Consider the following 14,222-nt stretch of genomic DNA (forward strand, 5'->3'; position numbering starts at 1 on the left):
GTGATGCTGATGCTGCTGCTGGTAGTTAAGGCTATGCTTGTGTCCCGGGTTGGCAGTGCCACTTCGTTGCTCGTCGCATTCAGTCCGCATTGGCAGCGTCGCATTTCGTCAGCGGTGGGGCTCATAAACGCGCGACGAGGTTAAGGGCAGCCCAGACATAGACCCAGACCCAGCCCCCACTCTAAGCGAAACCCCAACATTTCAAAATCAAACGTTAACCGTTAAGCGACTGGGCACGTAGCGTAGCGTAGCTGGCGGTCTGACTGATCTAACCGAGGAGCAGTTAATTGTAAACACTAACAGTGAATGTAAGCGAAAAAGCAAAAAACCAAATGAATATATATCCCCCTTGCGATCTGGCCAAAAAACCAATTGACAATAAAGAAATGAGCAAAAACAATGTCAAAAAAATAACAGTTAGCGCAAATCCAGGCCACAAAATTCAGCTCGCTAAAATAAATACATATTAACGTGTGTGTGTGTCTCTGTGTGTGCGCCACCGTCGGCGTCGACGTTGTGCGTGTCTTTGAATTTTTGGGTGTGGACTTGTTTCTTGTTTCATTTTCTGCTGCCGCTGCCGCTGCCGCTGTCGCTGCTGCTGCTGCTCCTGTGTTTCTCTTTACTCGCTACCTAACCAACCTCTGCTGCTGCCTATTTCCCTCTCTCCTTGCCTACGCTTTCGTACACAGGCTGTGTGGCACAAACAATGGTTGCACAGTGATCAAAAGTGCATGACAACTGCAGCCGCAGCACTGCACTACATTTTGTATTTTTTTGTTTTTGTTTCTGTTGAATAAAATTAAATTTGTTTGAACGCCCGAAGCCAGGAGCCCATCACTTAGTTCAGCCCATTGCCTTTGCCCAAGTTTGCTTAATCAAGTGCCGCCTGAAAGTAGGCAATCAAATAATAAAAAAATATAATAATAGAAACAGTGTTACAAGTTCTCAATATTTTTTTTCTTCACTACTTTTTTTTCAAGTGTAACTCAAAATGTGCTTAAAAAGAAAACAAAAATAAATAACGGTAGATCAAAGTTCAATGCTAAGTAGATGCCGAAGACAGGCGCGAGCCCCCTTTTTGAAAGGCAGCAGCAGCAACCACGCCTCCATTATTATTACTGCTGCACACACAAACACAAACACGCACACATGTACACAAAGCAAATCAAATAGAAAAACACAGAGTTCTATATGGTTTATCAAATAAATTAATTTGGTGTGTGTGTATGCATGTGTGCGTTTATATGTGTGTGTGTAAAATGAACAACTACACAGCTGCTCCTTTAACATTCCATTTGTTGTTGTTGTTGCTGCTGCTGCGCATCATCAACGTCAAAAAGATAACACGCCCCAATTTTTCTTGGCTGCCAGAGTTTTTGTTTTTGTTTTGTTTGGCTGCTCCTCATCTTCTTTTTTGTGTCTTTCTTTGCGCTGGCTTTTGACACGTCTAGCAAAGCAACGACGACAACAACAACAACAACAACAGTAACATAAGAAAAACCTAATAAGCAGCAACAACAAAAACGGAATAGCGGAACACAATAACGGTAACAGCAACAATAAGCGAAATATTCGCAACAAGACGCACGTTGACAGCGGTCGACGCACTGTCGATTTACGACTAGCAGAAGAAGGTGAAGGACAGTGTGTGTGTGTGCGCGTGACAGAGAGGAAGACAGAGCGAGAGCGGTAGAGAGTAATTGGGAGAAGAGTGAGGTAAATTGAAAGCAAAAGTTGGCCCACATCACAAGACCAGCAGAGCGCATGAAATAGGCAAACACATTACAACAATAACAACAACAAGAGCAGCAAACTAAATTGCACCGACCTTTGCCTACTGTCGGCGTGGGCGTGTGGGCGTGGCAGTGTCTGCATCAACTAAATAGAAAACAAGCAAAAAGTAAAACAGAAAAACTGTCACACAGCCAAAAGGCGCGCTAAGCCCTTATGTTTTTTTAGCATGTGTGTATAAGGTTGTGTGTGTGTGTGTCATATGAGGGGCCATAGTAAAAGTCATAAAATTGACAACGAAAGCAACGTCAAAGGACAGTTGATGATGATAATGCCATTGCAACATAGACTAGCGAACGAGTATACTTGACTATGGCAATACCTCGTGTAGATATTTATGGATTCATAGAGTTGCACAACATCAGCTTATCATGAATAACTATTCACTATTTAAATTATAATGATTATGACTATTGTAATTAATGAAAATTACAATGATTATGACTAATTCTGATGACTGATGATAATGATAATGATAACGATGATGATTAATTATGACGTTATTGATGATCACTAACGACAGTAATGATTATGATTACTAATATAATTAGTATGATAATGAAGATCACTAATGATAGTAATGATTATGATTACTAATGATAATAATAATGATAATGATAATGATAATGATAATGATAATGATAATGATAATGATAATGATAATGATAATGATAATGATAATGATAATGATAATGATAATGATAATGATAATGTTAATGATAATGATAATGATAATGATAATGATAATGATAATGATAATGATAATGATAATGATAATGATAATGATAATGATAATGATAATGATAATGATAATGATAATGATAATGATAATGATAATGATAATGATAATGATAATGATAATAATTATAACACTAATAGCCCAGCAGATCCCTACATATCTATACCACAATGTCTTCACTGTATCCAAATTCATTCCACGTCCGATTAGACGGAACATTCAAAACTACGTAAAGGCAATCGACTGATAGGCGAGAGTTGGGAGAAGTTAGCTGGTAGCGGGCAGGTACTCTGTACATATGTAACCATGTATGTAAGACATATAGTTGAGCGTTCAATGTTGCGTATGCACAACATGCCACATGCCGCATAGCAAAAGGCAGCTAGTGGAATGCCTAAAGACAGGCAACCTAGGAGCCTGGCGGCGTTTTTATTTGCTTTTCATAAGACACAATTTATTGCTGCCTTGTCACGAGCTCACATATAGATGAGTATATCTATATAAAATACATACATGGTGTGTGTGTGCGTGTATGTGCGTCTGGGTGTGTGTCTCGTTGTGTATGTGTGACTGTAACATAGGCTCAGACGCTCGAATAGTCATAGACAACAGCAACAAAATAAGATATAGGCGAAGAAAAGACAACGTATTTTATGACTAAGTCTATGGGTGTATGTGTGTATGTGTGTGTGCATGTGGTGTGTGCGTCTATTGGTTAGCTATGACCTTCTATGTCTTTGACTGTAATGCAGCTGTTGTTGCGGCTTAAGCCGAACAACCAAACAACCGAACAACCTAGCAGCCAGCCCGCAAAAGTAATCACTGCTTTGTCCGCAGCAGCATTGGGTCAACAACAAAGCATTCACCAACACTCCCTCACACACACATACACACACACACACACACTCACACATATGCATAAGTTTTGGCTGCTTATTGACAGCGACTAAGTGGCAAAAAACACAGTTTAAGGCAACGCCAGTCACCCAACATGACGCCCAACAAATTGGTGGCGAGGGCGGAGTGGGGTTGGGTGCGGTGCCCGGGGTGTTGGCAGAAAAAAGGCTCCAGTGTCAGTCGGCCAGCATCGCAGATTCAGTGGCAACGCAGTTACGCCCTCAGCTTCAGACTGCAAACCGAACAAATACGAGCGCCAACAAAAGCAGCGCGAACGAGGCCGACTAAAACGCTGACGTAGAAAAACTTTCGTAGAGCAGCCAAACCCAAGCCCAAGCCCTAGCCCCACCCAACACAAGCCCCAAACCCAAGCAGCACCAGCACCAGCAGCGGCGGCGACGCCCAAGCCAAAAGATAAATAACTTTTACTACTTAGCAATATTTCGAGTAGTAACATCAATGGAAGTTGGGAGAATAATAATAATAATAATAGTGATATAAAATAATAATAATGATAATGATAATGAAAATGAAAATAAAAATGATAATTATAATGATAATGATAATGATAATGATAATGATAATGATAATGATTATGATAATGATAATGATAATGATAATGATAATGATAATGATAATGATAATGATAATGATAATGATAATGATAATGATAATGATAATGATAATGATATGATAATGATAATGATAATGATAATGATAATGATAATGATAATGATAATGATAATGATAATGATAATGATAATGATAATGATAATGATAATGATAATGATAATGATAATGATAATGATAATGATAATGATAATGATAATGATAATGATAATGATAATGATAATGATAATGATAATGATAATGATAATGATAATGATAATGATAATGATAATGATAATGATAATGATAATGATAATGATAATGATAATGATAATGATAATGATAATGATAATGATAATGATAATGATAATGATAATGATAATGATAATGATAATGATAATGATAATGATAATGATAATGATAATGATAATGATAATGATAATGAGAATGGCTAATTATAATGACTAATGCTAATGATGATGACTAATGATAATAATATTGATTAATATTGATAATGAAATTAAATATAGATGATGACTAATGATAATGCTAATGTCTAACGATATTATTATAGTATTATAGTACTATCATACTATCATACTTATGGCTAATGAAAGTGATCATGACTAATTATAATTATTATTATGACTAATGATAATAATATCAATAATGAATCGAAATATAAAATCAATTATAAGAACAATGTGCATTATCATCATGATGCCTCATGATAATAAATCTAATAGTAATTGTAATGAATATTGATAGCAAGAGGAATAAGCAGCCATCGTGACAATACAAATCTCAAACAAATTGACAGACAGAAATTGCCACGCCCCTTAACTAGAATTGTGTCAGGCCCTGCTTTAGTTTCTTATTGCTTGCTGTTGTTGTTGGGGCATGGAAATGAGGGACAGCAATGAGGTCAGTTGGACTGATGCAAACTTTTTCAAAGTCAAAGCAACTAATTATAACAACAATCGCTATGTGTGGGATTGCGAGTGTGTTGGTGTGATGTGCATGTAGGGATGCTGCTGTGCGTATATCACATTGCTATTAGGTTGCATTAATTTCCAATGCGAAACAGCTTTAAATTAAATTAAACCCTGAGCTCATTTTGCCTGAGCTAATCTGTGGACAACAACAGCAGCAACAGCGATTGCCACCTGTGCGCCCATAAATACATACACTTCACATCCTGTGTACAGCGAGCCAACCATTGCTGCCAGCAACAGCAACACCAGCACCAGCAACAACACCAACAGCAGCAGCAACAGCTGCAGCCCTCAATTGTTCATGTTGATGTTGCCATTCAAACAACAAGCAACAAATTAGGTAACGGAAACGGAAAGCGTCAAGTCGTTACACAGCTGTTGTTGCCGCTGTGGGCGATGGCGTTGCTGTTGCCCAGCAGCAACTTTATGCAAACATGTGTAGGTGTGTGTGTGAGAGTGTGTGTGTGTAGAGGAAATGACTTTCACTGGCTGCGTGCTTAAAATTAGCAATGCACAATAGAGATCATAATTTAAGCCAAGCAACAACAGCTGAAGCAGCAGCAGCAGCAGCAACAGCAACAGCAGCAACAATAGCAAATTTTTCACTTAGCTAAAGATGATATACAACTGTTTATGAACCCAATCCATCCAACAACAAATAAACAAAGCTATATAAATACATGTAGAGAGAAAGCTGGAGAAAAAGAGTGTGAGAAAATGAGCAGCAACATAAAAGAAAATTAAGCAACAGCAACAACGGCAGCAATACGAAAAAAGAGAAGGAAAATCGACAGCAGCAACAGCAAACGAGAGTAATTGAGGCAAGAAAACCGGACAATTGCAGCAAGCATATTGTGCAGGTAATGGTCGAATTACGGCAACATGCTGTGCAGCAGCAACACGACAGGAACAGCAACAGCAACAGCCAAAGCCACAGCCACAGCAGCAGCAACAACAACAATAATAATACGCAGCTTAACTGTAGAAAAAGGCAGCTGATGCGTGGCAGCAGAAGAACAAAAGTCAAGCTGAAATGTAGACCAGGCACAGCAGTAACAGCAACAGAAGTAGTAACAACAACCGCAACAACGGAGAGCAAAAAGAGTTTCATTGCAACAATAACAAGAACAGCAACAGCAACAACAATTGCTGTCAATGCTCATATCAATGCATCAATTGATATAACCAACAACAACAACAACAACAACAACAACAGCAACTGCAACACTGCCAACAGCAATAGCAAACACAATAGCAATATAAGTAGCTGCACAGCAGCAGCACGCGCCAGCAACAGCAAGTCGTTCTGTAAATCGACAAAGATGTTGCTGGCATTGCCACTGTTAATCATGATCTGTGCTTGCCCCGGCATCAATGCCTTGCGGCTAACCAACGGCGGCAACAGCCTGAGCAAAGGTGTCGGCGCCAACAAGGAGCAGCTGAACATCGGTCTGATTGCGCCGCATACGAATTTCGGTAAGCGCGAATATTTGCGCAGCATCAACAATGCGGTAACCGGGCTAACGAAGACGCGTGGCGCCAAGCTCACTTTCCTCAAGGACTACTCCTTCGAGCAGAAGAACATACATTTCGATATGATGTCCCTGACGCCGAGTCCAACTGGTAAGTGAACTTTGAACGCATATACAATATTACAAAGAAGAATTCACATCCTAAGGAACGAGTTCAAGTGAACAAAAACGTATATAAGACGAATTATCTTAAGTCTTTTCGAATGAGTTCAATTGAACTGGTTAGTAAACTGGTTGGTGAACTATGTTCCTAGATACAATATAACCTAGATGAGAAGTTTTCTCATGTCATTAAGAATTGGTACAACTGAACGGAACAGCGAACTAGCTCACTGAACTATAAGATATATAACTTAGAAAAGTTATCTAATCTATAACGGATCATTGAACTAGCTCAGTGAACTATTACAAATACAAATATGTATATTCTTGAACTAGTTCAATTAACTATTAAATTCAAAATATTCAAAATAACTTGCATTACACTTAGGGAACTCAGCTGGTTCAATGATCAGTGATCTGGTAAACTTTAGCTATGAACTTATTCAGTGACTTAGTTTCAATAACTAGTTCGTTATTCTACTTATTAAATCAACTTACTCAGCCAGTTAGCTTAGTGAACCAATTCTGGTAACTCTTTCAGTGAACTGATTTAGAGAACTAATGCAATGCATAAATTCAGCAGTTCACTGAACTAGTTCAATAAGCTTTATTTCAGCAAACTTATTCAATGATTCCGTGAACTCCTTCATTGGACAGTGAGTAATATGCTTTCAGTCGTTCGTAAACGAAAGTTTCTAATGAGTAACTTAAAATGAACCATTGTTCTTGTTTATCAAATTGATCTAGATCCATACATGTAGCAATTCATATATATATCCAGATCTATATCTAAATCTGAATGTTGGATTTGCTTAAAGTGCTTTGGAGCTTCACTGGGGCAACAAAAAATATGCGCCTTGAATAAGGGGGCAAGGGTTTAGCCCTTATAATGCGGCCACACGTCACAGTTTTAATTAAGATTCATCTTGAACTACTTGGGCGCTCAGGCGCTCTACTATACCCATTGAAAATTTTTAAAGAGCAGAGGGTATACCGTCGCTAGACTAGTTGGGGCAGAGACTAGGCTATGACCAGAGTCGCGTCCAAAACGCAATCTACTCCTTCATACTTAAAATGAACTAGTTCATTTAATGGTAATGTGACTGCTTTGGTGTAGACTAACGCAGGGTAGCAGCCGGTCGAGCAAACACAATCAGAAAGTGTTGCATTCAGTTGAACAAGGCTGCACTTGTACCTGTCCTGCATTGCCTTCCATCTCACCCCTCTTACCTGTCCCAATGCTTCACCTTTTCTCTTGTCCAGCAATTTAACATCTGAAACGAAAGAAAAGTCCGTCTGAAGCAAAGTAGAGTAAAGTTATAAAGTGGATGTCATGTCTGTCATAAACAAAGTTACTAAAAGATGTAAGCTATATATAAACCTAGCATACATACAGAAACATCTACATGTTTATAAAATTACAGCAAGCCATTACTATTAAGTCCATATTTGAATAGTCGCACATCAAGCTCCACATTCCACACTTGGACTTTGCTACAAGGAAATCTGAAATTAAAATAGACCCAAAATATCAGCACTGCACACGATGTCTATCTCTCAAGTAATTTCTCTCAGTGTACAGTGGAAATTCCTTTGAATTTTTACTTAATTCTTTAATTTCGAAATGGGAATTTTGTCACTTGATTGCTCTAAAAGGATGCAAAATTGTAATTGCAATTTCGCGCAGTGTACTATGCGAATGCTCATTGTTGTAGAGAAACCTGGTCTATATTTTCCTCTGGCTGGTCAAGTCAAGTCAGGGCAACAATCGAAGCGACTCAGCGTGGCAATCACAAAAGGCATTGCCACGCCCCCGCACTCAAAACTGAAATTCAATTTCCCATACAAATTATTGCACAATTTTCTTTTCAAATGGAAATTCGTAGAAAAAGACGAAGCAGCAGAAGAAGCAGGAGAAGCTGTTGGCAACTGAGATTTGATTTGGGTTCGAATTGGGGCTGTGGAGCCAACAAACAAGATATAAGCAATCAATGCAAAAACGTAAAGTGCCAGCACCTAAACAACAATGATAGGGCTGTGGCTGTGGCCGTGGCTGGAACTGGAACTGGAACTGGAGTCTGCTGGAAATTGGAAATTGGAACTAAAATTCAAATCAGGCCGTTTCGCTTCTATGTGCTTCTATTGTTAGCAATGCGTGTGTGTATGACTGCGAGTGTGTGGGAGGGGGGTTTATTTTAGAATAGAAAACCATTATAAATTCCCAACTGACATACACACACACACGCACAGAGAGAGCGAGAGAGAGAGAGAGCACACAGAGAGACTTGTATTGTCGACATGTTTGGCAATCAGTCGTTCAGACATTTGTTATGTGTTGTAATTTGCGTGCCCACAGACACAGAGCTCAAACTCAGCCTGAGACTCAGGATACCCTCACATCAAACCTTCCAGCCAGCCACTGTACCACGCCCACTGCTCTAGCTGCCAGCCCGCAATAAACATTAAACATCATGTTAAATTTTTTGGTCTGTTTGCATTGCCGTCGAGTTCTCATTTTATTTTTTATCAATTTATGCAGAGACACAGCTTAGATTGAAAGCAAACGCTTGATATATATAAAGTGTATTTTATATATCTATATACGAGTATATTTAGTTATACATATATATTGCCCGCAGCTGCGGCATAGCCAATCAGTTTTGCTGCTTGTCAAAGGGCCAGAACAAGACTCAATTTTCGATGCTTAAATATACAAGAAAACGCACAGATTCATGCATACGCCACACGCACCCACCCACACACACATATATATATATATATATATATATATATATACACATATATCTAGAAGCACTTTCATGCTTGTTCAGCCCTTGCTCCATCGCAGTTAAATCAAAGTCAAAGTTTTGCAATGATTAAAAGATATAGTGAAACTGCGATTACAGTCGTCTCCAAATGGGCAAATCCCATATATATTTATTTATATATGTATAAACAGACTGAATGAAATGTTCCATGCGATGCTCTTTGCATAGTTTTATTCAACAAATTGAACTAGCTCATCATATTGAATTAGTTCATTTGATTAAACGAGTTAATCTGATTCTACTTGTTCATCAACTTGAACTTGAATTAAACTTCATCTATTGAACTAGTTCGTCAAATTGAATTAGTAATCAAGTTGAACTTGTTAAACAATAAGCTAGTTCATATATCTACAATATATATACAATTTCAAATCAAGTCAAGTGTTGTATATCTGGAAAATCTATATCTCTCTATATATCTCTCTTTTTCCATTTCTAAGCAAGTCTGAAACTGAGTACTTCTATTAAGCTCCACAAGCAACTTTAACTAAGTTTTTCATATGTTTCTCCATTCAAATGCTGTGGCAACAATGGGTTAATATCTAGTATATTCCGCATTATATACGAATATCACACTTTCTAGGCCATTATCTTAGCCATTCATGTTAATGACGAAAGGCAAAGGTCCGTCTTTCGCTCGCTCTGTCTACATATATATATGTATATATATATATATATATATATATATATATATGTATATATATATGTGTGTGCGCCAATGCAATTTAATACAAAATTCTATTATTCTTACCTCGAGCGTAGACATAGCAACAACAAGGGACAATGCTCGACTAGCTGATACACAACCCGAAGGTTGAGTCCATTCTTGAACTGTAAGGAAGGATGATTGGAGTAAAGTGTGTATGATCGAGATCCATTCAGACAGAATAAGACTTGCCTACGCCTTCTCCATCTGCCAGTTGCTGGCATTTGCAGTCGACAGTAATATACCCGATCCCTAAGCATTCAGCAATGTGTGCAGGGTATACAAAACGATTATTGTCTACTAACCAAGAAATGGACAATAAACATAGTCAGGGCCAGTGCCATGACCAGGGCTGGGGCCGGGCCGGGGCCAGGGCCAGGGCCAGGGCTAGGTCCGGGCCTTGGGCACACGCAGTCTGTGTGCTTCGTTCTTCGTCCTTTCGCTCAGCTCAGCTCAGCTCGCTGATAGACCCTGATTGCCTGATTATCGAGTTAGGTTCATTTGCGGTGGCTGTCAGCAGCTGGGAGCAATGCGTTCCATTTCATATTTTGTCGCTCATTTAACGTTCGTCAATTAGTGGTTAAAGATAATTGTTGCCATTGTACAACGGTGCGTATGATTAACTTCACTAATTGCAATCAATCGATGCGCAACCCGAAAAATTCACCAATGATCTGAATGTGACAAGTTGCACTCTGTTGCGGTCAAAGCCCTTAAGCCCCCTTCGCAGACTCCAATGCATGCCACAGCCACACACACACACACACACACACACACACACACACACACACACACACACACACACACACACACACACACACGTAATTTGTGTGCGTGTGTGTGCTGGACTCGCGCATTGTTTGCTGTCATGTAAATGATTGAATGACTGAACCGCAAAAACCAGCAAATGGAACTAGCTCTACCTCTACCGCTGGCTTTGGCTCTGGGTGTGACCGAACCTCGGGACATTGCAATTTCTGAATGGATGAACACGTGGCTTAGCTTTTTAATTAAATTGAGGCAGATTAACAAATTGAACGAGTTCATCAAATTGAACGTACTCATCAAATGGAACTAGAACTAAAAATGAGTCATCAGTTGAAATATATATATTTAGAATATATAGAACATATAGAAATCGTTTTCGATTGTCAATAAGGTCAATAAGCCTTCAGCTTGCCACATTATCTCTTCTGCTTCTTCTTCTACTTAGTTCACAGCTTCCATATATCACGGGTTCATTGGGCGACAGCTTCGCTATGCCGGCAGGACATTGGAAAAGCAATTTATCTTGTGACAAATGAATAACCAAGGCAGCTGTTAAATATTTTTAGGCCTTGCTGCTGTTCTATATTTAAATCGAGACAGACAGAGAGAGGGAGGGAGGGAAGCAGAGAGAGAGAGGGCGCTGTGCATAATTACTCATTCAGTTATCATTTGCTGTGGTTGACAAGCTGAAAGGGTAAACAGAGCCCACCTCACACCTGTTCTCTGTTCCATGCCCTCCCTATCTCTATCTCTAACGACAGACACGTTTGTAAACCTTGTTTACACATTGTCTACATAGGGCATTACAAATACCCCAGTTCCAGTTCCAGCTTCGAGCAGCAGTTCCACCTTCTGCTGTCCAACACTCATTGACCGCATGGTCAGCAGGCGACAGAGTACAGGGAGGCAGCTGAAGCAGCCAGGACAACATCAAAGTGCACATTAAAATGCTGTTGAAGCATGTTCCTGTCGTTAAGCGCCAAGCGCTTTCAACACCTGTGTAAGTGGCGTTGGCAATGGCGATGCTGATGGCGTTGCTGATGGTATTGGCATCGATGCTTAGGCTCTTGTCGATATCTACTGATTGGCCATCCAGCTGACGGAGGCACGAGCAAATGCTTGACAAGCGTGTTTAAAGACAGCGTTAAGTGAGCAGTTGGGAGAATGAAAACGAGTTAACTGCTGTAACTGAATGGCATGGTAATATCCTGTATACCACATTAATCGGCTATGCACTTAGAACGAGTGTTCTCGGCTAAATGGCTAAGGAGTATTGAATGCAGGAAACATTTCTACATTTCCTATATATTATATAGACCCAGTATACCCTATATATATTACATACCATACAAAATCTTTATATTCTATATATTTTCCCCATGTACTCAATACCCAGTATACCCTATTTGCGCCCTATGTATCTTGTCAACTATATTTTCCACTAAAACCCAATGTGATATATATACCCAATACCCTGGCATACCATGTCGATATTGATATACCCTATTTTCCCTTTAAATATACGAAATATCATTAAAAAAACATCATATATATTTGACTTTCTTAGTTTCTTGTATAATCGATATTTATCGATTTTCGGAAAATAAACTGAGAGACAAACCAACAAAACCGAGAAAGCCTTGAGCACTCAAAGTCGCGAGCAGTCAACCATTGATACATTCCTTTCGGAATCCAACCGCAGAAGGGTATCAAATGGATAAATAGATAAATGGACGTGTGTGGCTGGCAATGCTCAATGAGGGGCCTTAAACGTATATATACAATAAGTATATACAGATATATATACACGGACTGCTTACAGAGCGAGTATATGCCCCTTTCTCATAAATTTTTATGATTCGTAATGCGAGGCCGAGTTCCATTTGCGCGCAACTAGTCGAGAGACTTGTTTATTGAAACTGGCTAGCTGTGTGTAGCATCCCAATAGCAAAGTGATTTTCACACACGAACACACACACCTAACTGAATACAGCACAGAGAAAGCCACAAAGTATGTGGCCCATATCGCATATAGTCCTTGCCCTTGCTCCCTTTCTTAAGAAGCATCTGCAGTTGCAGACCGACGACAGACAATGGCATCCATTCAACTTGTGTGCCACAGCGGGTGGCCGCTGTGCCAGCTAAAGTAGCAACAAGGCCGAAACAAATGGCCAGACCAAGGAGCTATGGGCAGTCGGGCGAGAGAGAGTGGGAATGGGGAGAGGGAAGAGAGTCAAAAAGAAGAGAGTGCGGGTTGCAACAGGAACAGTCGAGAGAGATAGCGGGAGAGGGAGAGAGAAAGAGTGGGGAGACGAAGCAGCCGAGCAAGGACCAAGTGGCAGCAGGACTTTAGGGAGAGAAAGTGGGTTGAGTGAGCAAAGACCAAGGGGCAACTAGACTACAAGGAGAATTAGGGAGTGAAGAGAGAGAGTGAAGGGAAAAAGAGCAAGGAGCAACTGGAAGAGAGAAAGAGTGAGGAGAGGACGCAATAGAATAAGGAGCCAGGGCCACTGGATTCTAAGGAGAGAAAGTAAGAAAGGAGTGGGTAGCGGGAGCAACGGAGGCAGTCAAATGAAAAAGTATGGCCTTGCCCTGGCCTCTGGACCAAACCGAGCAAGTAAACGCATAAAAATTGAGAACAAGAAAATGAGAGACAGGGAGGGAGAGAGAGGAAGGGGGAGAGAGAGGGGAGACACAGAAATCAAGATGTAGATAGGAACCGAGATAAAGTAGGTTCCGTTGGTGCATGCCAAGCATAAATACTTGTCGACAGCGGGGCGAAGCTAACGTTTGACTTCCAACTAATTGGGCCGCAGTCAGTTCCAGGTCAAGTGAGCTCCCCTCTTTACTGGGCCCCAACCAGCCACACTCAAAGCTTTTGAACTTGGACATAACATTTTTATTTACACATAACGTTAGAGCAGTGGACTCGGCCGCAGATTCAAGTCCTCGGTTGTATCTTATTGGCTAAGGGCTGAGCTTTTTTGGTTTCTGTTTCGGTTTCGGTTTCGGTTTCGGTTTCGACTTTAGGTTTTTGTTGACAGTTGAAGCTGTCGTTAGCAGCTGGAGCCTTAAATCGGCAGCGAACATTGTATTGCCTTAATAGAGAAGTAGGCCCTGGCCTAAAGTCCTACCAAGCCCCTCTCTCGCTCTCACACGCATTCACTATCTTGTTTACGAAGTGCAGCCGCATCCTTGCGGTCAACTGTCCAAACAGGATGTTTACGCTTAGTCTCGTAAGCCGTGGCAACCGCT

General features: G+C 40.1%; 1 protein-coding gene across 3 annotated transcripts in view; it reads left to right on the plus strand.

The window, feature by feature from the left end:
* The first annotated feature begins 84 nt into the window (after nucleotides 1–84).
* Nucleotides 85–14,222, plus strand: part of LOC111604600 (glutamate receptor ionotropic, NMDA 2B) — a 30,180-nt gene continuing 16,042 nt past the window's right edge. For 2 of the 3 annotated variants that reach the window (XM_023322714.2, XM_023322730.2), the window contains exons 1-2: nucleotides 85–308; nucleotides 5,642–6,654. In XM_023322714.2, coding sequence (XP_023178482.2) covers nucleotides 5,895–6,654 — 760 coding nt within the window. In that variant the 5' untranslated portion in view covers nucleotides 85–308; nucleotides 5,642–5,894. Of the gene's footprint in view, nucleotides 309–1,501; nucleotides 1,548–5,641; nucleotides 6,655–14,222 lie in introns of those variants that run through there. The other variant, XM_023322722.2, reaches the window with a different exon arrangement.

The sequence above is a fragment of the Drosophila hydei genome, unplaced genomic scaffold (genome assembly GCF_003285905.1).
Source record: "Drosophila hydei strain 15085-1641.00,03,60 unplaced genomic scaffold, DhydRS2 tig00000358-arrow-arrow-pilon, whole genome shotgun sequence".
NCBI classification, from domain to species: Eukaryota; Metazoa; Arthropoda; class Insecta; order Diptera; family Drosophilidae; genus Drosophila; species Drosophila hydei.